Raw genomic sequence first — 23,879 nt, forward strand, 5'->3', positions numbered from 1 at the left:
GCATCCCTGTGGTCACATGATCACGATTTGGGCGCTTGGCAACCGGTTCACATTTTTGACTGTTGCAGCATCCCATGGTCATGTGATCACAATTTCCAACCTTCCCAGTTGGCTTCTGGCAAGCAAAATCAATGGGGAACCACATGATCCACTTAACAACCATGTGGTTCGCTTAATGCCTGTGATGATTCACTTCACAGCCACCACAAAATGTGAAATTGGGTCGGATTCAGTTAATGACCGATTCACTTAGCAACCAAAATCCTGGTCCCAATTGTGGTTGTAAAGCGAGGACTACCTGTACTGTCAGGTGAGCTGGCCTGGATCCACGTTTCTCCAGCCATTCTTCCATATTTGCATTTTCTGAGAAAACCCATTAAAGAGGGGGAAAGGAATCAGGATAGGAAATTCTGGCTGTGCTGGCTGGGAATGAGGAAAATGGGAATCTGGAGGACATCTGCTTAGGAAGTGCCAATGAAAGTTGCTTGCTTGGCAACAGAACTCCCGTGGAAGTGTGTCAGTAGCAGAAGAGGTCCCCTGATCACCTGGGTTTTGGCACAAGGAGCGCTTTCCCAGGGCCACCTTTTCTTTGTGTGCTTCCCATTACTCAGCTTTTTCCTAAGATCTTCTTCTTCTGGACCCTGGCAGTCGCTGAGACTGTTTCCGATAATTTATATGCATGTTCACAAGCCCTGTTGATTTTGCTGATGCTCAGGCACAGGCCAGGTCTGGCTGCTGACCTCTCTGCTTGGAGAGGAGTTGGCCTGCGCGTTACACTGTTCAGGGCCGACAACCTCGTTTGCAGGAGCGGAAAGTGATGTTTTAAATAAAGAGAAGAATGATGTTCAAACAGGACAGAAAGGAGTTGGAGATTCTGATCTTTGCTGGGCTTACTTCAGATCTATCCTTTCTGCCCAATAAAGTTTTCTGGGGGAAAGGGAGTAACTTCTCTAAGCTCCTAGCTGTCTGGAGTACTGTTGAGTGCCAGATGAAGCCGTTTTATCAGAAAAGCAGCATCTGCAGAACACTGATGTGGATTGATAACCAATTAAATGGCTGGATTTGCTCCAAGCTTTTCCATTTATTCTGCACAATGTAGCAATAGCCATGACTAAAATGATTTTGAAAGGGGTTTGGGTGAAACCGCATAGGAGCTCTCTGTCCTGGTGATGCTCCAGAGGCAGTTTGCCATTGCATGGCTGTTTCACGGAATGAAAGTGGGAGAGGTTGGGCCTCCCTATTTTGCTTTGTTGCTTACTAGAGAAACAGGTTTGCTGCGACAGGTGCGGACTGCTAAGCATGGTAGAGCTTTGGCTGGATGCAACAAGACTACAGTTCTTATCACTGGAGCAGCTTTGCCTTTGAGAGGGAGGTTGGACTTGGGGTCCTAATGCTGGGAATAATTTCAGCCTTAAAGATAGCACACACACACACACACACCCGAACTTCAGAGCTGCACTGGATTCGACCAGAAACGGGGGGTTGCCATGGATGACATGGTCTTTCAGAGTCCTCCTTTTTATTTATTTATTTATCAAATTTATACACCGCCCATCTCACTACAAAAGTGACTCTGGGTGGCTTACAAATAAAAAAGTCATAAAAAACCATTATAAAAATACAAAAAACAGAAGAAGATAAAAGGGAAACTAAAAGGCGGAGAGAGTGTCCGCAAAGCACCCACCACCCCCAGGGCTGCCTACCGCCATTGGATCCCCAAGCCAGACGGCAGAGCCAAGTCTTGATGCTCCTCCGGAAGGCCAGAAGAGAGGGGTCCAACCTCACCTCAGGGCAAGATGTTCCACAGGGTGGGGGCCATGGCAGAAAAGGCTCTCCTCCTCAACCCCACCAGTCGGAATTCTTTTGCCGAAGGGGTCCGTCACATGCCCTTCCTGCAGGAGCGGGTGGGACGGGTCGATGCGATTGGGATGAGACGGTTCCTCGGGTAACCTGGGCCCGTGCCATGAAGGGCTTCAAAGGTCATAACCAACACCCTGAATTGAACTCAGAGGCACACCAGCACCCAATGCAGGTCACACAGCAGAGGTGTTACATGCACAGTCCTAGAGGTGCCCATAACTGCCCATATTAATAATATAAAATTATTAAATAATAACATTCCATTATTATACTGGGTAATAATGGAACTCACTGGAATTTGAGTTTAGATATGGTAGATATTATAGATCTGTAACCACACTTCCCTAAGATTCTTAACCTGGTCACTTTTTGATGCTGGGGACAAAGGGCAATGATTGGGCATAATGATTAGGACTGTGTGATGCTTTAGATTTGATTCCAAAAATGTATGGAGGCCTGAATGTAGTAACTATTTGCTGCTCATTAAAACAGCTGTATCTTTCTCTGGGATTAATGTGATGTTATACGAAATGATGCAACTACTTTAAAGAGTAGTACAGTATGTTCATGTTTCAAAGCATCTTTGAGGTTTTTTCTTCCCCCAAAGTGCACAGCCCTAAGAATCAGGTCTGGATGGCATGAAGCTTAACGCTTGAACCAAATTCAAGCTGCAAAGATGGTGTGAGGAAAGGCTGAGGTCTACTGGAAGTCAGAATTTGAATCTAAGGATCCTGAATGTCAGACCCTTTGTCTGCTGCCTAAACTGAAAGCAATTTTTGTGCAAAAAGTCTTCTCTTTAGGAAGGTTTATTGAGAGGGATGGGATGGAGTTACAAGAATTCCAGCAACTGAAATATTTTTAAATTTAGAACCAATTTATCTCCATGTCCATTAGGGTGGATGACTCTAATAGCCCCATGATGAACCAGTGAGGAGGCAGGTCTCTTCACCGATGAAGGGGAACTTGGCAACTGGTTGGTTACTTAACCCTCTCTTGAATTCCTGTCAGCTTGGGAACCAATACTTGAACTAAATTGTGCTAGCACTGAACTGGAAAAGACTTGTTTGGTGCCCTGAGCTGAATAGAAGCTTCTTTTATTGGCTCTGAAAGTCTTGCTGTCCAGAGCTGTGCTCTGCACCCAACTTGAATTGAATTGATTCCAAACTTCTACTAATTGGGAAGATGCAGTTGAGATGCAGCTTAGGTCCACGGGCAAGTTTGATGGACCATTAATCAGGGCAATATTATACCTTGTGAGAAGGTACTTTGAAGCTGGAAGCGGGGCAGATAGCATACCTGCCCTTCTTTTAAAACTTAAAAGTTAGGAATAACGTTAAGACTATCCATTGGTGAGCCTTAATATTTTTCAGTTTGTGTGATCGTTACTTTTCTCGCTTTCATCTGTTGATTCTCTGGAGACACAAAATTCATTTTAATAAAAATAGAAACACAAGTGCACTTTGATCTAGCTTCAGTAACTTTGAAAGTTAGCATTCACTAGCTTTTCAACCAATCAATAACATTATAGAATTATAAAATGCAAAGGCTGGAAGATCAGCTACTGTAGTCCAACGCCCATGACCTGGGGGGGCTTCCTGTTGAGTCTCCTTTGGTGGTACCATCTGAAATGTTCTGCCTGGACATGGGCTCGTATTATTTCAACTGGAGAGGTTCCCAGATAAAGGAGGCAGCTTATGGCAGGAGAAGCACTGAGGGTGCCTCCCCTGTGATTGTACAATATTCACATCAGGGCAGGCTTCTGCACGCCTGTTTGAGGAAATGCTGCAGGGCATTAGGAAAAGGAACTGCCGCGTCATGCTGGAAGTTCTTTGTCTGCCTCCGTTCCTTTTTTGTTCTCTACATTTTGCATCATTTTCAGAAAGTCAGGTGATTAAAAAGACCCAAAGGACAGAAGCTTGGAATCCCAGGACTAAATCCGGTCTCATGCTGCCAAGGCTGGAGGATCATTTCCTAAGGGGTAGGTGGATGAAGTGGGCAAACACAGTTCTTATCGAACTGAGAAAGTTTGGAGGAGCACAGACGGCTCCTTTAATGCTCAAGACTCTTGGTCAAAGGGGGTGGGGGAGAGCCCTCCCCACTTTCTAACGGGAAAGGCAGGAACATGACAAGCCCGTGTTCACAGTTTAAGGGTGGCTCATGTCATCACAGGCCTTGAGAAGGAAAGATGAAGCAGCATCTGTGGAGTGAACTCAGCCTCAGCCTTCTCCAATCTGACGTCCTCTACTGTGCTGGATTTCAACTACTCCAATTCTCAAGCAGCTTTGTTTGGTCTGGGTAGTGTGAGAGGGACAAGGCAGGCCACAGAATTTTAACTGGTCATTGAGCAGCATTTAGCTGGTTCTGACTATCTAAATTGGGCATTGCATCAAATTTGGCCGACTTGGGAAAGAATTTGGAGCAGAAGGTCTCAATCTGTGTAGTTCTGATGTTGAGCTTCCATGAAGTTCCAGTCCTGATCTACGTATCCAGGATTTAGTGCAAGAAACAAAATCCTTCCAATGATCGAAAACTCCACAGGGAGGGAAGGAAGTACTGCGTTCAGTGACCATGTCTGAAATATCTGAATGACTTTTCTGATCAGGCTCATTTGTTTGTTAGATTTATGTCCCTCTTATCTTCTGGAGGTCTTCTGGGGCTATTTCATCCCAACAACTTGTAAAGTAGGATGGACTGAGTGAGTGGCTAGGTCAGAGTGACCCACTGAGTTTCCATGGCTGAGGGCAGATTTGACCCTGGGTCTCCCTGGTGCTAGTCCAACACCAGAGCCATGACACTACCCTGGTTGCCATTTGTTGCTTCAGTAACAAGAAGAGGGAGATCTTTCATTTACTCATTGTGGTGGTTTCACTGTTCCCTCAGAATTACTTGTGCATGCGTGTTTTTAACCAGCATTAACTTCACCTAATGACTATTTTATGGAAAAGATCTGTGAGTTCATCCCTTATACCAGACAGCCAACTCCAAAGCGTTTGCCAATCCCCTCATGTATCTGATTGAAATTTGACCCCCACTAAAGCTGTTACCATTTCCAATTTCCTCAATTTACATCCCCAAATAAAGTTACAGGCACTTTAAAGTCTCATGGTTCATAGCACAGAACAAATACCCCCAACCCTGTAGTGATTTCTTTGCAGCTTTGCATCCTTTATCATCACTTAAATTTCTAGTTTTCGAACCGAATTCTGCCGAGAAAAATGCCAGAGGTTTGGCCCCAGGAGTCATAAACCCCCCTTCTAGGCCTTTTCCTCTGTCATGGGTTGTAAAGGAGGGAGTGGGGAGGCTTGATTGATGTGAGAGAGAGCTGGAAGCATCACAGAGCCAGCAAGAATTAGAAACTTCACAGACTCAGCAAGTTGACACCGGAATGCTGTGGCTAAAGTGTTATCTGCCAGCGGGCAGTGAAGAATGTTGCTGAAGCTCGTGTTGTAAAACTGAAAGCAGTTGTAAATATTCAATTTCAAATGAAGGTGGGGACTTGGGTCTGATAAAAGAAGAGGACAGGGGGAAATACAATTACTTGAGTCTTTAGATGCAGAGGGAGATGGCACTGTATCTTTCAATAAATGAAATACTTTACTGAGACCTAACTGGTCCCAGAGAGATTTCTTACTATTGGGATATCTGAACCCATGTTCCTCACAAACAAACAAACAAACAATAGGATTTTCCCATGGAGGCCGACCTTTCTGAACCAGCCTGATGCTCCAGATGTCCTAAACATCAGCTCTTGGAATTCTTGGCAAAGGGTCTGTTCTGGTGGGAAAGACATCTGGAGAGCACCAGGTTGGGGAAATCTAACATGCTGTTAATATGGCTGGGGAATTCTGGGAGTTGAACTCCACCCTTCTTAAAGTTGCCGAGGTTGAGAAACACTGGTCCAGCAGCTGTACAGATGCATGTTACATTCAGGGAAAGAGCACACCATCTTTAGCAAAATGATTGCCAATTGGTGTGGTTTCGTGCCAGTTGGGCAGTATGTGTATTGATTGGTTTAATTTGTATAATTTGATTTGTATTGATTGATGCTCCTTTCTTCCTTTCTATTCTTCCTCTGGATTTATTTTCTTTGCCATCGTTGTTCTTTTGTGTTGTGCTGTTTTTTGTACTGTTCTCCATTATAAATGTTTTAACAATTGCAATTCGCCCAGAGTCACTGGGAGTTGGGTGGCATATAAACGTAATAAATTATTACATAAATATATGTTCCAGAGCGATCTTTTCCCCACCCCAGCCCACATAAAACTCAATCCAATCTCTCTTATTGAAATGTTTATTAAGATTGAACTGTAGAACAATGGATTGAACACATGTAAATGTGAAAGTGTTTTTTTTTTTCATTTTTACATTCAGCCATTTCTAATGATACATGGAAAAAAAAATATACAAACAGATCAAAAGTGCAGAACAGTTAATCTGTTTCTCATGCAACGAAGTCCAGAAAAAAAGATCTGTGCTGAACTCATATCCCGGACGTAATGCCATCTAAGCCACTCACACTCAGCCGACATATCTGTTATCCCTTTTTCCTCATTCAGCGTGAAACATTATGTGTTTAACACACACTTATAAACATTGCTAAACTCAGCAAGAGCTAGTATAGTGCTCCAACTTAATAAGTTGATAAAAAAGAAGTTTTTTATGGCCAGTTCACAATGGAACTAATTATATTTATCTATATATACTTATATTTTTCATTATGAGATGCCTATATGCAGCTTTTCAGTAGGTGAGGCATTTTTAAAATTCAGCTGGCCATTTAACTACCAAGGAAGTTTCAGGTCCATGTTGCACCAGAAATTTAAGGAGGAGGAAACACTGAATGTGGAAAAGATACTTCATATCACCCATCACATTTGATGCTGGGAATGCAGAATGAACTGACTCCAGCTAGACAGGGCTACGTCCTTAGGGGATGACACCGTGATTTCTCAAAAAGCTAAACATCTCAGTCACCTTTAAATCGACACCATTTCTTTCATACTCCTGAAGAACCACGAAGTTTACTCTGCTATCCTGAGAACTTGTTTGGGGAACATTATTATTTCATCCCATTTTTCCTGTTGATTGGAGCAAGTAAATGTTGCAGCTACAGAATGAGTCTAAAGCTGTGCTTTTGGCAACTTTAGATGCTAGAACCCGGTCAATTTTGTGCTTCATTGGTGACCGGAGGATTATTCCAAGGAGTATACAGTGATCCCCCTGGTTGCAGGCAGCACAAGCTCAGGATTCAACCCATCCTATTTTCAAATGCCATTTTACTCTCAGATGGGAGGCAAAACATTCAGTTAGCTAATGGAATTTAACTGGGGAGATGTGAAGGAGGAGGAACTCTATGATCCAAGAATCATTTTCCCAGTTGCCAATGTTCCCCCACAATCCCCACCCACCCAACAAAAAGATTCTAGCTGAAGGTACGTTATTGATAAAGTTGTGAGTGCAACATGGAAACAGGTAACTTTGGGTAGCTCATTTTTCTTCTTTTGCAAATGACATTTTTTTCAGTACAGTTTTTAAGATCTTGCAGTTTTTAAGATCTTGCAGAAATCACCGCTCCAGGACTCCATGTGCAAACTTAAGAATCCATAGCTAGGAGACAACTAAAACAATTTTGGCTTTATTTTATTCTTTTTTTTTTCCTTTCCACAACACAGTCACCATTTTCCTTTCTTCTGCAACACTGGATGTTCCTAACTTCTATTTGGCCTATTAACAAAAACAAGGCTATTTGCAAATGAATAAAAACCACAAGACACTTCAGGTCCTCCACTGCTCTGTGTGACTGGCAGTACATTGTGCAAGAGTGCTTATGAAGCCACGCACTAATCGATAACTGGCTGCAACTGGTTAGCAGAGAATGGAAAACTTGTGCACCTTGGCAAATACAGGGGAATGAAGGGAGCACGGGTCCAAATGATTTAAAGAAATGAAAAGAGATCAAAGGTGAATTGACAGAAACACAGAAGAACTAGATGAACTCCCAAGCTGAGCTGCAATCAAAACACATCTGGAAAATCGTCACCAGAAGCTTCATCAAGAGCTTCTAGGCAGCAGCATCTGCCAGGCCTGGTTTTCTTAAAATGGGCAATGGCAGAACGGCTCCCTTCTCTTCCTCCTCCTCATGAAGGAGAGCTTTGCATGCTTCCTTAAAGAGCCAGCCTGGCCCCGATCTCCTACCAGGACTGTTGAAGGTTGTGGCTCTGTTCAACCAAAATCAGATGAGCTCATCATGATACAGTTCAGATCCAACTGGATTTGATTTTGCATCTCTGCCAAAGACCTTTCAAAGACATCTCAGGAGCAAGAATTTAAAATCAAAGGTGGAACCACTTTTCTCCAAAGATCTCTCCCCAGGAGTTTGGCATGGAGGAAGACTATAGTGACAGACTAGCCTGCAGAGATCTTGTCCAGGTTCTCCACTGGCAAAGGAAAACCTTAATTAAGTAGCACAGCAGAGGACCTGGAAGGATCAAATTCCTTCTTAAGATGAGCTGTTTACCCAACCTCAATAGTCTTTTCGGTGTGAAGGAGGTAACTTGGTTGACAATCCTCCAACAAGTCTGAATGAGGGAACAGGTACTTGAGACAACTGGTTGGGTAAAAATCTTAATATCCAAATAAGAGCCCATTTCTAAAAATTAATGGAAAATATTATTGCTTTTTTCTGCCCCCAAATTCATCCTAAATGATGAAAATTGTCTTAGGTCCAACAGAAGATAAATTTCTGTAATTGCTAAAGTAAATCCTGTCAACACCTATTCTAGTATCAAGTATGGTCTAATGCCAGGCACTCCAAAGAGTGAGTTGAACTTTATAGACAAGGTAAATTCAAAGGAGAATGTGGCTCTTAATTGACCAATCTGAAGGGATGAGTGTTTTTCAACATAAGCCATTTACATTCCCCAAGAACCATTGAAACGGAAGCGTTGCTAGGACGCAGAGAATTTTGTTTCTATCTCAAGGCCAAAGCTGAAATATAGTTCCAGAGTGGCTTTTTGGTCTTCTAAAAAATCTCAAATTATGCTTCAGTTTAGCCCAGCTTGGTTTGGGAATCTCTGACTGAATGGGAAAGACACAGATCGTGTCCTGGGTTTTAATGACACGTGATTAAGTCACTTGCAGTTAAAAAGAAAAGCATGCCCCACCATCTTCCAGATAGAAAAATAGACCTACTACTCTAAAGTCAAGGTCTAAGTTCCAGTTGATGATATCCTGCGTGTCTCTTTTCAGACATCAGGGCAACCAACTTTGAAAGCACTTCAATGTTTTTCAAATATAACTCCAGAGATGAAGGGAGGTGATTGTGCCAAGAACTCCAACCCTACCAGAACAAGGCTGATAACACTGGAGTTTTAAGCTAAGAGGTCCTCCCTCCGCTGAACTGGGCACAAAGCTAGTTTGGGTTTGGCAGTGTTCTTTTCACAATGGCTCAAGAGGAGAAGGATCAAAGCACTGGCCCACTTTCCTAGACCAATATCTGAAAGGCCTGTCACTTTCCACCTTCCAGAATCAAGAGGGATGTTAAAAAATAATGGTTGAGCCACTTCTGCCTAAGCCAGGAGGCTGATTGGCTGTAAGGAACAATGCTCTGGCCCTAAACGAAGCATCTTTGGGGGGAAAAACACCACCTCAATACTTGCCTAATTTTGAATCATGTGCAGATGCAAGGTGGGATGAAAAAAAAAAAAGACGGCAGAGATGTGACCAAAGCCTCTCCCCTGTTAACATGGGTGCAACACATGCACAGGAAAAAGGGGTGGGGCATCAATTGTACAGTCATAACCACCATCTTGAACGTTTTGAGTTCCTCTGCCAAGGTTTCTGGCAGAACTGAATGAAAACTAGCGTTGAAAGCAGGGAATGAACAAAGCAAAGAGCTGCAGGTAAAACTCCACTGAAGAGAGATGGCAAGTAAAGCAGGAGAAGGCTGCTCTTTCTGGCCCATCTCTAAGAAGAGAAAACCAGCACGGCAACCTTCCTTCACAGGAGTCGTCAAGACCTACTCAGCAGGATCCTTGCTAAAAAGAGCAAGCGTCATAATCAAAATTATAGATTTAAATCAGTGGCATTGAGCAACTGTTCAAAAGAAAAAAACCCTCTTTCATTGTGAACCAGAGACTGCCGGGTGGTGGTGGTGGTGGTGGTGGTGGTGGGGTGTGAGTGTTAGATGTAGCAAAGTCTCTGAGTGTAACAGGAGTGAGAACACACTTAGCTTCTTCCGACGTAAAGTTGGTTTCCCAACTGGATTGCTTCAACAGCATTTACATCGCCCTCTTGAAAAAAATTTGAGAAAATGCTCCAAATGACTTTTTTTGGGAGGGGGGGGGAAGGGGGAAACAAAATATTCTTTCAGTCTTTGAAAAATAGTTCTACGAAACTCCTGTATAAAATGAGCTTTTATGAAATCCCAACGAACTATAAAGAGGGGAGGTAAAAAATGTAAAGCGACCACGGAAAAGCACAAGAAGGGCCTGAGCGAAGATTGAAGATGCTGTCAAGCCAGGGGTGTCCGCAGGGTGAGGTCAAAAAAGTCAAGACGGGGGCTGTGACGGTGGGATCGAAGGTCTGCCCGCTTTGATTTTTTTGACCACACCCTGCGGACACCCCTGAACTATCAAAAAAAAAAACCATCAGCAAAAGGACGGTCACTGTGGTTCTGTGAAGTGGACATATTCTTTTGAAACCCATTGACAATTCAAGTAATTCATTAAAAACTGCTTCTCATTCTTACGTAGATACAGAAAGATAGATATTTGCTTCTGAATTGCTAGGCTTGCCAACATGCATTTTAAAGAGGTGTACCGAGGGTAGCAGATCAATCCCAAGAGCGTTCCCAGATTTGCACGCTCCGCCTGAAAACCTGCATCGGGGAATGTCCATGAAGAAACTTTCCTCCAGAGAAGAGCTTTCTGAATTGGTGAAACCCAAAGGACAGAATCAGGCGTGGAGTCTGGCCTGTCGACTGGGGGCTCCCTGGGACTTGCCCCAACCTGGCCCTTTTTTCCGAAGTGCTGGACCTGCACCATCTCCAGTCTCCTCCTGTTGCAGAGTTTCAGCACCCCTGAAGGACACCAGGTTGGAGAAGGGGACCTTATGCGTGGAAACTGCGACCCCCCTTGGTGAGCCAGTGACACGAATGCGCAATCCAAGGGAACGAGAAAGGTGGGTAAGGAAGTCTGACGGGAAGGAACCGAGGGAAGTATTTCTGTCAGACTCCAGCGACACCCCCCCAGGCTGAGGGAAAAGCTGCAGCATTTTGAAAAGGTTGCATTCTTTAAGGCCCAAAGCGAAAGGAAGGAAGGAAGGAAGGAAGGAAGGAAGGAAGGAAGGAAGGAAGGAAGGAAACACACACATAGGTAGACATACTCGCTACTCTGCAATCTCAGAGGTAGGCCTTTGGTTTTTGCTCGACGTTGCAAGACTACCTGTTAAAACTCAGCGATCGCCATTTCCAGCCTGGAAGTTCAGAAAAAGTGCAATCAACAACCCCCCCCCCCAAAATAAGAAGGGAACCCTCGCAATCCACTTGAAGAGACTAACAATGGGGATTCCCAAAGCAGCTTTGTTGCAAAGGAGATGAATGGCTTTCAAACGCCACTAAGCAAAAAAAAAGAAAAATTCAAACTGACCCAGTTCATTGGTCACAAAGTCACAGCCTTTCGCCCTGCTGCTTTTTCTCACCACCGCAACACCCTCTGAGGCCGGCAAAAACCTCTTTCCTGCCACCGAAATAACTCTACGGATCCAGATCACCTCCCGTCCAATGGGACAGCAACCCCAACAGCCTGAGTTTTAAAATAAATAAATAAATGGATGAGCGTTCCCACTACAACTCTGCCGCAATACCTTCAAATAAAATTGGGGAAGGAATAGCAATTACTTCCGAAATAATGAGCCCCAGGCCAAAGTTCAAAGGGGGGGAAAGACCCACCAAGCAAAGCTGTCAGTTTTAATATTGCATCAATTTCAAAATGCACAAATTAAATCAATGCAATTGGTTCTCTTAAGAAAACCACAAGGCCTGGACAAAATCGAAGAAAAACCTTTGTTTTCCCGAAAAAGCGGAAGCAAGAATGGCTTAAGTTAAATCACAAACTCTCCAATTGCAAAAAAAGTAACTTGTCCAAATGAATAATTTGGAAGAAAAAAAAAAAAAGAATGCCGCGACTTTAAAACAAAAACAAGAACAAGAACAAAAACAGAAGGACATTTTCCTGCTTGTTGATAAAAACCGCCTTGGAAATCCAAGAGCGTTTCTCTTCATTAAAAATACCTCAAAGAAATGAGATTTTCTGGATTGCAGAGAAAGCAGTCACCACAAAAACTCTCTAGGCTGTGCTCCCCCAGCCCTCGGAAACCTCGTCTACAATTGCCTGAAAGAACCTTTTAATCCTCTGCTGCAACTTAAACAGCAAGGCTGTCTGCTAAAAATTCAAATTTCGCTTGGAACGATGTTCTGGGCTTTGCATCGGAACCGCTTGGAATGTGCGTGGGGGCGACGGCGACAAGGCCTTCAAACGGCTGACTCGCTTTCTGCCTCTGGCGCGGCCGGGTTTTTTTGGCAGAGCTTGATCACCGATGGTTTCTCCTTGTTTGGGCCATTGCTTTCGGTCACAGCGGGCGGCGGCGCCAATTCCTTCTGCTCTTCCTTTGAACTCTCCCCCACATCTGGGTAAATCACCAAGAATGTGGCTGTCAGGAAGCCCAGGAAAGAGCCCATGGATGCCACCACTGGAATGACCCGGACGGTGCCCACGGCATCCACCACTCCCCCCAGGGCAGAAGCGACCAGGATCTGAGAGATGTAGACCTGGCACGACAAGATGGCGCAATCGATGCCGAAACCTCGCTTTGAGTTGCCAGGGCTATGGTGGATGTACTGCAAGAAAAAGCAAAAACACAGACCAGGGTGAAGGAGATGGCATTGGGCATCTGAGCCAACTTTCTGGATCCCTTGAAAGCCAGGAACCAACAAGGGTCATCTGTTCTGCTCCAGCAGACACATTCTTGACCTGCCTACGTTCTCTTGAGAGCCTCCCACAAAGCTCCTCAGGCAAGGCACGCATGGCAGGGAGGAGGTGTTCCTGGGCAAAGCTTGCAGCAGAAGACCCTGGTGGCAGAGATGGAGCAGCCCTTGTCAGCCTGACCGACACGGACTGGACAAACTGGAAAGCTCCAGGAGAGTTTGTTGGGTCGGAACGTTGGAAAAGGTTGAGTGACGGAGTCTGTTAAGACCTCGGCTCCTTGCTGATGTCATAACAGTTAGTCGCTGTCATTTCACAGCAGCGTGAGAGACGTCAGGGCCCACAGCAAAACGGCAGAGCACGTGATTTGCAAGCCAAAGCCTGAATCCAGTTTGCATCCTGGGCATCTTTGCTTACAGGAAATTCAGAAGGCTGGGAAATGCATTACCTGCACAAGCCGTAGCCCAGTTCCAGTATAATGCACCAGTTTAGAGTGCAGAATTCTGTAGAGCAGGGTTCCTCAACCTTGGCAACTCTAAGCTGGCTGGGGAATTCTGGGAGTTGAAGTCTGCACAGCTTAGAGTTGCCAAGGTTGAGGAACCCTGCTCTAGAACACTGATTTCAGAAAGAACCTCCTGGGAATCCTTTGGATACAAACTCAGCTGCTGTCAGGCAGCCTATCCTAGCCTTCTGCCACCTGGTGCCCTCCAGATTTGTGGGGTCTATAAGTCACAAAGTTCCCATCAAGTAGCTGAGAACACATTGAACCAAGCCAGTTACAAACCTAGCAACAACACAACAGTTCTAAGACTGGGTTACTCTTAACGTATGGTGAGGTTTTCGGTAGGCTAATGTGTTATGAGAACCCAAGCCATTTTGTGAGCGTACTGCTCAGTGTATTGCACAAACCCAGAAAATGGGCCGACTCAGTATCAGGCTGTGTTGGGTGAGTCCAGAGAGGAGAGCCAAAGGAGGAATTCTGTAGAGGGTCTTTGTAATAGTCTCATGCCAAGGTAAGGGAGAAGTTCTTCTTCCCTAATACTCATGATCTGGGTGCATCTGTACAGGTGGATAAGTGAGGGACACCACAGTTCTATGAAAAAGTGTCCACAGTTCACCCACCAACCCTTGAAGGTAAGAGATTCTCTGCTACTCTGACTGGGAAGCACTTCTATCAAACCCTGGAGAATGAAGAAACTCTCATCTCTGATCTAACTGGTATTCTTCAATCCAGGAGGATGTGCACCAGTCACATGGCTACATACCTCCTTGATGTCGTGGTACTGCCCCAGAAGTGCATAAGGGCAATAGGAGATACTCATGGAGACAATTCCCATTGTGCTGATCATGATCATGGCAACATACACATTGGGAAATATGGCCATCACCGCTGTGCCAATGGAGAATCCCAGGGTGCCCAAGATGTAGATCACTCGTATGCTCAAGTCATAGTTGTCCAAGTATTTCTGGAGTAAAGCTGGAAAAAGGTTAGCACAATTTGTTTGTTAGCACAAATTCCCACATCTACACATGCAGGCCAAGAGACCACTTTTCCACTATTCTCCTCTTCCCTGTCCTACAGCCAACCCACCCACTCAACCTCTTCCACCACGCTTCCTGAGAAGACAGGATAGATGTGCATAAATTCTGGGAGTTGAAGTCCATACATCTTAAAGGTGCTGAGGTTGAGAAACACTGGTTTAGAGAAACACCGGTTTAGGGCAAGGAGAGGTAATCCTTCCAGTGCTAAGTTGCATTAGCCTCAGAAGTATTTGAAGAGCCACCTTCCAAAAAGTATGAAGTACCAAGACAAGTGCCAGGCAACAACAAAGTTGATTCATTTCACTACCTCTTAAGTAACTTACAGTGTTGTGATTGGCTCCCTGTGTATTTAATCCTTTTCCTATCCTGTCACTTGAAATTTGCGAGTGCAACCCATAGGCCAAGGCTTATAGGAACCGTCTGTGGTCTTCAGGATACATCTTGGTCCAAGGATCTTTCTCAGACCTCATGCCCATATCTACAGGGACTACAATTCTCAACCAGCACAACTGGAGGACAGCAATTTGGAAAGGAATGGTTAAGGAAAGTGCTATAACTCTATGGAGGAAGACATATTTTCCATGCAGAATGTCCCAAACTAATGGAGGTCTCCAGGAGACTCGCTGTCTTTGCCAGTCCAACATCGAAAGGCTCGAGATAAGCCTTCAACATGCTCTAGTTACTCTCCTGCTTCCTCTTCTCTATTATGCTATTATTCATCCAACTTTAATCCATGATGACAGCACAGAACTTCTCACCTGAACACACAGCAGCAGTAGCAGCATAGATGACCAAGCCCCAGCAGCCCATCTGGACACCAGTGCTGTAGTCCTGTAGTTCTGTAGAATTAGAAGGGGCCTGCCAGGGAATAAGAGGCTTTGATCAAAGGCAACAGACTGGCAAGAACAGATGGACCTCCTACATAATGACTGAAGAGATCATAGCCATCTGGGGTAGTTAAGAAATTGTTTTAGTTTTAGTTTTAATGGGATTTTATTCAAATTTTATTGTATATTTATTCGAATTTTATTGTATATTTATTCTGTATTGTAAACCGCCCAGAGTCCCTCCGGTTGGAGGAGATGAGCGGTGACAAATTTGACTGACTGACTGACTGACAGACAGACAGACAGACAGACAGACAGACAGACCAATCCCACCAACCTGCCAGCTACACTTCATGTTTTCCTTCCACTTTTCGAGGCCATTTTGAACTTACTCTTAAGAGAAAGATTCTCAAACCAACTTACAGGTACAAAAGGGTAAAAGTGGTCCCCCAGATGCAATTCAGCTTTATGATACATCATTGGTGTGGTGCTCACCTTGGGGTCACCATGGAAGATGACCTGCCCCATGAAGTCAGTATAGAACACAGCTTCAGCAATGATGGAAAACCAGGTCAAGAGGTGACAGACACAGAGCCGTAGCAGTTCTTTGGGCATCTTCAACATGGACAGCCACAAGAGTCTGACGGTGGTTTCAGTTTCACCTTCTTCACTCTCCGTGTCCCCACTGGAGTTGGTCGCCCCGCTTTGATTCCGGTGCCTGTATCTCTGCCGTTGCCTCTTCTGCATGTCGTAGATATCATTCATGCTCCGAGAGGACTTGATCAGGACAACGGCGTTGGCCCGCCGGAAGCGGTAGTGGTGGGACCCGATCTTGCCATAGTATGAGAAGGTGTAAGAGGGCTGGCGGTAGAACATGTGCCTTCGTCGGCGCATGGAGTTTGAGGTGCATGACTGCTTCATGCCAACCCTCACATGTCCATTCAGGAGGTCTTTTGGTAGGGAACCGTTACCATTGGGGACTTTGGCCTCGTTCAAGTGATGATCAAGTAACATCTCCTCCTCCTTCTCATTTTCCCTGAGGAAAGCGGACAAACGGTTGAATTTGGACTTCATGAGTTCTTGGCTGGTGCTGTGGGGCGTATTTGGGTAAGAGGAATCCTGAAAAATGGAAGGCTCAATCTCGTGAAGGAAGAGCAATTCAGATTCCATATCGAGGGTGGCATCGGGCATGTGCAGGACTGAATCGCTCTTGCTCCGCACGATGTCCACCTCGAGGAACTCCATGCTGAGGTCTTGTTCAGACTGGACCTCATCTGGGAACATGGAGTTCCCATAAGGGTCTTCCTCACTGATGACATTCAGCCGATTCAGAGGAGGGAGACTGCCACTCAGCTTGACGCTCGAGAGGGTTTCCACTTCATCATCAGTCCTATCCTGTTGAGGGTTGTATTGCTCTTCTTCAATGCTGCAGAGGTGGAGGACAACGGAAACCGAGAAAATAATGGCTGCAAAGAAGAAGAGGACTTGCTCTTGAGATTTAAAGAGGCTGCCTAAGAAGGTCTGCATCCAGTCGAGGCCCCCCAGCATGTAGCCAATGGCTCCTCCAAGGCCTAAGGAAGAGAAGGACAAAGGTACAAATTGCTGCTCTGTGAATGATGGGAAGAACTGCACAGGTTGAAACAAACTCCCCCCCCAAAGAGTGGTGGAGGATGGGAAAAAGAAGCAGCGAGTTCCCCTGGGAAGCATCAAAGGATTTTCACCTGGGCTTTTCTTGGGCCCAGTGTTGTGGAACTGAACACCATGAGCATGACTAGGTGAACACCAGCCTTCCCCCAATTTGGTGATGCCCAGATGTGCTATGACTGCCACATCCAGGAGGCCCAGCCTGTTGGACTTTGCAGTTCCCATTCTGCAAAGGAGGAAGCAGTCTAGGAAAGGCTGCTCTTGGCTATTCATGCTACACTCAGTAGTTCAGTTTTTCTGCTGCTCCTGAACTGTAATGACAAGGAAGTCTTCCTTCCAACCATCTCAAAGCTGCACCGATATTTAGTTGAGGGACAGGACCAAGAGTCAACGACAATCATGGGGGGATCTGAGCCCTGACTTTGCCGCTGTTAGGCAAGCACGCTTAAAATACGCACTACCAACAAACATTTCTTCAGTTGTCTCAATACTGGGCCTCTCGCCATCCAACTTATGGGAACTCAGTTCAAGATTAGGCTGCAGCCTCTTGGGAACCCTCCACTGGTCTTAAAGCTTTCAAAAGAGAATGTGCCTGATAGATGCGCATTCTTTTAAGTGCATTTGTGAAGCAGTAGGCACTTTGTCCTCTCTCAACTAAGACTCCTCTTCCAAGCAAAACCCTCCCAAGCAGGGAGGGGGTGGTCAAAAAAGTCAAGATGGTGGTTACTATGGTGGGACCAAAGCTCTGCCTGTTTTTTTGTTTAATGCTGCATCAAACATGAATAGCGTTGACAACCTTTTTATAAAGTTTGTAGGATTTTTTCAAGTGCAAGCTGGGGTCATACTGCTAGGCTGTACTTGAAGAAATCCTACAACTGTCTACAAAAAGCTAATTGATTAAACTTCCAGAGGCTGGGTTTATGAGCAGCATAAAGTCTTAGGTCAGAGAGGAACAAAACAAGGTTCTCAAAAAGTTCTGGAAAGCTGGCTACAAAATGTCAATTTTCAGTGGCATGTGCTTTGCATCCTTTTTTTAAAAAATTCAAAATAGTATTATTAAAGTCTTAAAATACCCTGGGAGGCTTAATGGATCTATTTTATGGAACCCTTCAAACTCACCAACAGCCAGAGAAACAGAAGGGGCTCATCCCTCCCAATGATATCACTGCAGATACCCTTAAAAATGTTACATAAACAGGTGTCTTCAAGAAGAAGAAAAAATGCCCAAATTCAAAGACGAGCCACTCCAGCTAGTTTTGTTTCCTGTCTCTTGCTTCGAATGACCTCAGGGGGCCTATGGTCCAATATTTTTTTTTTCAAGCTTTTACAACAAAGACATTTCGGAATGTTATTCTGAGCATATAAAATTGTCGTCTTAAAAAAAAAAAAGGACTGAGTAAACATCTTACCGGCTGAAAAGGCATGGATATTTAGGGCCATATCCTGCTCTTCGCTGTCCACCACATCCAGCAAATAGGCGCGGATGGGCCCCTCAGTTGCATCAGCACAGAAGTCCAGCACCACCACTCCGAGCACGGTGAGGACGATGCCAATGGGCTGTTTTTCTGGGACATCTCCGATAGCAAGACCTGGCAGAGAAGAAGACAGGGAAGGGTCTGCTTATGTGAGACAGATTCCAGGATCAAACAAGACTTCTTTGAAAAAAGGGAAGCCAAGGGGCAGGAGGAAGGATGGATGGATGGATGGATGGATGGATGGATGGACGGACAGACAGATCAGGCTGCCAACATTACTTCAGGAAGCATCTGTTGGTATGTTTAACTAGTCAGTTCAACTCTCTGCCAGTCAAGCAATGTTTAAGAGATTGGAAGTGATGGCAGATTGGGTCTTTTTTTGTCCCTAATGAAGTAGAAACTATTTCTCTGTTCTTCCTTTGTCAGACCAGCAAAGAAAAAAGGCAGGTTAAGAAGGTAAGAAAGAGTTCAATAATATTAGACAGTTCATGAAAATACTAGTCTGACAAAAGAACAAAAACTAAACACAAGAAATGGAAGAAGTGTGAAAACCTGCATGACTTCAGTCCTATATTGTCAAAAACTGGGAGATGCTACAGAACTAATCTGCTTTGGAAATCTTTCAAAGAATGAAGACCTAGTCTTGAATTTCAGTGAAAGGAGTGAAAATTCTAATTGATACATTTTCTGGTTAACCCTGGTTGGTCTAATAGGACCACTGTGGATATGAAGAAAACCTTCAGGTCAACAGTGGAGATGTCCTGACTTAAGGGAACAGGTCTTGCTTTGTACTTCAAAGGTCTAGATTCAGACTCTGATTTTTCCATGGACCAGACTGTCCTCCAGATGTTTTGGACTTCTTCTGAAATAAGCCCTGGTCAGAATGACCACTGGTCAGGGATTGTGGGAGATGTAGCCAGAAGCATCTGGGACACCAGAAAAAGTAGTAGTTAGCCTTGGTATAAAACCACTTCACATACCCAGGATGTTTCATAATAAAGAACTTCCAGCCATCGAGGTTTTTATTATATTTATTGTATTATGTATTATAGTGTTTTACAGTTTTATATTTTTATTTATGTTTTATTGTAAACCACCCAGAGTCCCTTTTGGGAGATGGGCAGTGATAAATTTGATTAATAATAATAATAATAATAATAATAATGTTTCCCTTTTAAATGCTCCAGGAAAGTTTAGAAATTAGGAGCTACAACACTATATCTACTCCAAGTCACAGCAGGATCATGGCACAGAAGGGGTGCAAGTGAGCTTTCTCCAAATAAAATATTGCTATGGAACGATTCTCAGGCTAAGTTCCTAAAGATAGTAAATTCCCAGCTTCAATTGTTTCCCCACAATTTTGTTCCAACAGCTTTTTTTTTTTGATAGGGATAAGGGAAAAAATATTCTCCGTTTAGTCATTCGATAAACAATTTTTAGATCGTATTATAATCTTTTTTGTCCCTCAATGCTGCGAGAACAGAGAAGAAAAAAGTGAAATGATCTTTTTTTTTTTGTCTCTCCTTTCAAATAATGCTGGAAACAGGATGTCTTTGCCAGATATGCATTAAAGGGAAATCAGAAAACAACAGGAACCATTTCCCTGTGAACAGGTCCCTACAGTGTTCCCATGCCAGGAACTGCCTGCATTCGTCCCGGCTTCTGCTGATATTGTGCTGCCCACAATTGTATTAATGGGAAGGTGTGCTTGTGAACATGACACACTGCCCTTGAGGTACACACAGCAGACACCAAGGCTCAGCTAAGGATCCTGCCACTCCAGGACTACCTAACCAAGGGAGAACATGTGCCTCCTTCATCTGATGCAGCTAAAGAGCTAATCTGGAGGTGCCTTCCGGGATCCCTCTCAGCCTTGAAATGGAGGTCTCTTGGGGGCTGTACCTGCTTGCTGATCCAGAACCACCATTCTTGGTCAAGTAAACAATGGCTTGTTAGAGCGGGAATCATCTCTAACATCTTTCCAAAGGTTCCTACTCCTCTTTTTGCCCACCTGCCTGCCCAGATGCAGGACTGCCCTCTCTGCCAACTGGTTTAAGTGCTTTTGGCTAACCATAGTCACAAAGCAACAACTGATCCTCCTTCTAGCCAGGGTTCCTGGTTGGACTGTTAAGAGGGAAACCATGGTTTAACAAGCACAATGTCCTTGCTGTAGCCAAGTACAGAAGTGGAGCAAAGGAAAGGAAACCTAGAGCCCATTATTTATTCTCTCATCATCAAATCACAGTTTTTACACCATTACTGAGCACTCTAATTTGTGAAAAACAAAAGAAGGAATGTGAGCTGTAAGTTTCTGATTTTTTTCTTCTTTGCATATGAAATACATAATTAAAATGTTAAAACGTAGGTATGGTTAGTCCAGCACTGGCCATAAACAGCATTTCAAATGGTGCCCCAAAAGGGTGATTTCAGCTGTATCTGTGGTGCCAGCTATGATCGGTCAAAATTCTGTTCAGAACATGAATGTGCTTCTCAAAAACCCTCCAAGCTCAAGAACTATCCCAGTAAGAATCCATCTTCCCATGAAGTTTGCTCCTGAAAAATAAGGTGCTGGAATGAAGAGCTGAAAAATTGCTGCCTTCACATCACAAGCAATGAAGCCTCTTAAGGCTAGGCCAGATGGTCTTGTTCACAGAAGAACTTGAACGGGGATAGCTGGTTTCCCATGACCTGCAGAACCCCAAACTACCAACACAATATTAGCCTAGCCTGGTGTGTTGTGTAAAACCAGCATGGGTATCTTCTCCCATCCTTGCAACTTCATCAATGAGCCTATCTGAGCTTGAACACCCAAGAGCAGACGGGTGGGGGAAAAATGGTGGCCCACATATCTTTCCATGGGAAACCAAACTTGGAGCTCTAATGCACTGAATGGACTTTCAAGCTTCAGCAACTGAAGGGGCCAAACTTTTAGAAACAACAAGTGTGTGTGTGTGTGTGTGTGTGTGTTTTGATTAAAAGCCTTAAGAGCATATCACACATTTTGCAATCTAGGTTAGCTCCAAAGTTTACGGGGTGTGTGTGCTATTTTCAAATTATGTTTATTGGGACCTTCCATCTTTGGGTTCTGACTTAAAATACCTGAGATATATACCTTCCAAACTGTAAAGGGCACACAATAAAAACATACAGTTTAGGGAACTAACAAGTAAAGCCCTACACAGCCAAATTCCAAACCCACGCAGCTCATCTGGAGATACCAACCTTTTTGGGAGATTTAAGTCTCCGTCCCCTTCCCTCAAAGCCAGCTACCCAGGTCTCACCGCCCAAAGAGGCTTATTCTAAAGACAGAATTCTGCCATCACTTACCAATAACAGAGCCATTTAAGAAAAGGGCCACTCCGAGGAGGACACCGATGCAAAGGGCGAGGATAAACGGCCGTCGCCGGCCCCAGCTGAGGGTGCAGCGGTCGCTGGCTGAACCAATTAAGGGAGTGAAGATCAGGCCCAGGATTGGACTAAGGAACCAGGTGAGGCTGTAGTACTGTTCAGGAAGACCTAAAAGAGAAACCAGGAATGTGGGTTAACCCGCCTTAGCTTTTGGAAAGGCAGCGTTTCCATATAGTGTTCAGACCCCAAACTCGGCCAAGCTGCTGAAAAACTATTTCGTTCCCCAGATGAAAACTTTCTTCCCCAGTGCTCGGCAGTGGCGGGCCACACCTGGAAAGCTGCGCATGGTGCTGGGCACCCCATTTGCAGAAGGAGAGAGACAGGTCCAAACAGGTTCAGAGAAGGGTGACAAGGAGGATGCAGAGGGCTGAGGACAGGCGGAAGGAATCTGGGCTATCAGTCGGAAGAAAAGGAGCCTGAAGGGAGGCGAGAGGCCATGTCAGGTATATGAACGGAGGCTGCAGGAAAGGTAATCAAGAACTCTTTTCCATGGTCACGGAAAGCAGGACCGGGAGTAACAGGTAGAACTTGCAGCAACCTAGATTTCAATTAAATATACAGGGGTGGGGGAGTGGGGGAACCCTGACAGTAAGATCTGAAAATCAGTGGAACGGTCTACCTATGGAGGTTGTGGCTTGCCATCTCTGGAGGTTTTTGAGAAGGGGCTGGACAGCCCCCTGCCATGAAGGGTTTAAATTGATTTTTTGCACACTGCGAGAGTTGGATGAGATGATCCTTGTGATCCCTTCCACCTCCACAAATCTAGGATTCTGTGAATGAATGGGTATTTATTCACATATATACATACTGGCCTGGAACAGCCAGGAACCGTACTCCCGCCTTCCTCTCTCTTTCCTTTTATACCTGCAAGAATTATCTACAGCCGCCCGTAACCAAACCACAGATACCTATTGCATCTGAATTTCTGGAACTGTGGCTTGTTTAAAATGAGTGAGCAAGCAAACCAGGATCTGGAGCCACATTACTTCCTGCTGGTTTTCACTGACAAGAGGGCATTGGTGAGTAAACGAGGAGAGGGCTGTTACAAATAAATGTACATATTAATGAAAGAAAGGCAACAGAGGGACAAGGAAGGGAAATGCTGGAAGCTCCAGAGAGCTTTGAGCTCAGCAATTAGGAGGTCCAAAGCATTAGCAGGGTCCTGTTGCCACAGAGTTCATCCAATTTTCCAAAGGCGTTTTCCCAATGGGAGGAATGGAGCTCCCACTGATGCTCAGAACAGGCAGGATCCTGCGCCAAGGCTCCTGAAGACGACGGTTGTGCAACGGGCCTTTGGAAAGGAAGAGAGGTTCACACTGCGGTCTGTCCCCACACAGAAGGGGGGTGAGGCCATGATGCAGGACACAGAAGCGCAACCTCTGGCCATGCGTGTTTTCATGCAGTGTGTTTTAGGGCAACGGGCATGAAATTGGGGCTGCTGCCAATTTGCAGGATTCGCAGCAAGAGGCAGCAAAACAGAGTCAGACCTGAGTGGCATTTGGAGGGGAGGCCACGAGGAAATCCTTAAACTGGGAAGTAAGAAAAAAAATTCCTGGAAGAAGCCATGGCAAGCCTCCTTATTGTTTCCGAGAAAACAGCAGAGTTACATCCTTGTAGTCACCAAGAATAGAGCGCAACTAATCTTTCTTGACAGGGTTATGATTGTGTTTTCTGATGCTCCCTTCCCATGTCTCTGACCAGGTGCCCTGCGGTTGGGTCGAATTACCACGCTGTCACTGTGGGGCACGCTGGGAATTCTGGGAGATGCCATCCCAAAACATCTGGGGCGGCACCCAGTTCGGGACGGCCGCTCCACTTATTCCTCTGTCAATTAACCAAATGTCGCAGACCTTGTGGGCTCTTCCCTTCGGAGGAAACACACCCCAAGCCTCGCCCCCGAAACTTTCCAATAAGCAAAGCATGCACAGCAAAATAGTTCCCATTAAAGCTTGAACCTTTACAGGAGAGCAGCGGAGAAAATCAGCTCAGAAACATCTATATACTAGAACTGCTATTTGCTGGTTGCAAAATGCCTCTTTTCTTCTTCTGAATCACTGGAGAAAAAGCACGGGGGTGGGGGGGGTGCAGACAAGAATATTAAAAAAAATGTATCAGAGAGCAATGTAACATTTGGCCAGCAG

At 44.9% G+C, this 23,879-nt stretch overlaps 1 protein-coding gene across 1 annotated transcript in view; it reads right to left on the reverse strand.

Moving 5' to 3' along the window:
* Positions 1 to 11,674: 11,674 nt before the first annotated feature.
* SLC45A4 (solute carrier family 45 member 4) overlaps positions 11,675 to 23,879 on the reverse strand; it is an 84,997-nt gene continuing 72,792 nt past the window's right edge. The window contains exons 3-8 of the mRNA XM_063299716.1: positions 21,658 to 21,846; positions 18,265 to 18,444; positions 15,707 to 16,782; positions 15,143 to 15,242; positions 14,108 to 14,319; positions 11,675 to 12,757 (exon numbers count right to left, since the gene is read on the reverse strand). Coding sequence (XP_063155786.1) covers positions 12,392 to 12,757; positions 14,108 to 14,319; positions 15,143 to 15,242; positions 15,707 to 16,782; positions 18,265 to 18,444; positions 21,658 to 21,846 — 2,123 coding nt within the window. The 3' untranslated portion in view covers positions 11,675 to 12,391. The remainder of the gene's footprint in view (positions 12,758 to 14,107; positions 14,320 to 15,142; positions 15,243 to 15,706; positions 16,783 to 18,264; positions 18,445 to 21,657; positions 21,847 to 23,879) is intronic.

Source organism: Candoia aspera, chromosome 3 (assembly GCF_035149785.1).
Source record: "Candoia aspera isolate rCanAsp1 chromosome 3, rCanAsp1.hap2, whole genome shotgun sequence".
In the NCBI taxonomy this organism is placed as follows: Eukaryota; Metazoa; Chordata; class Lepidosauria; order Squamata; family Boidae; genus Candoia; species Candoia aspera.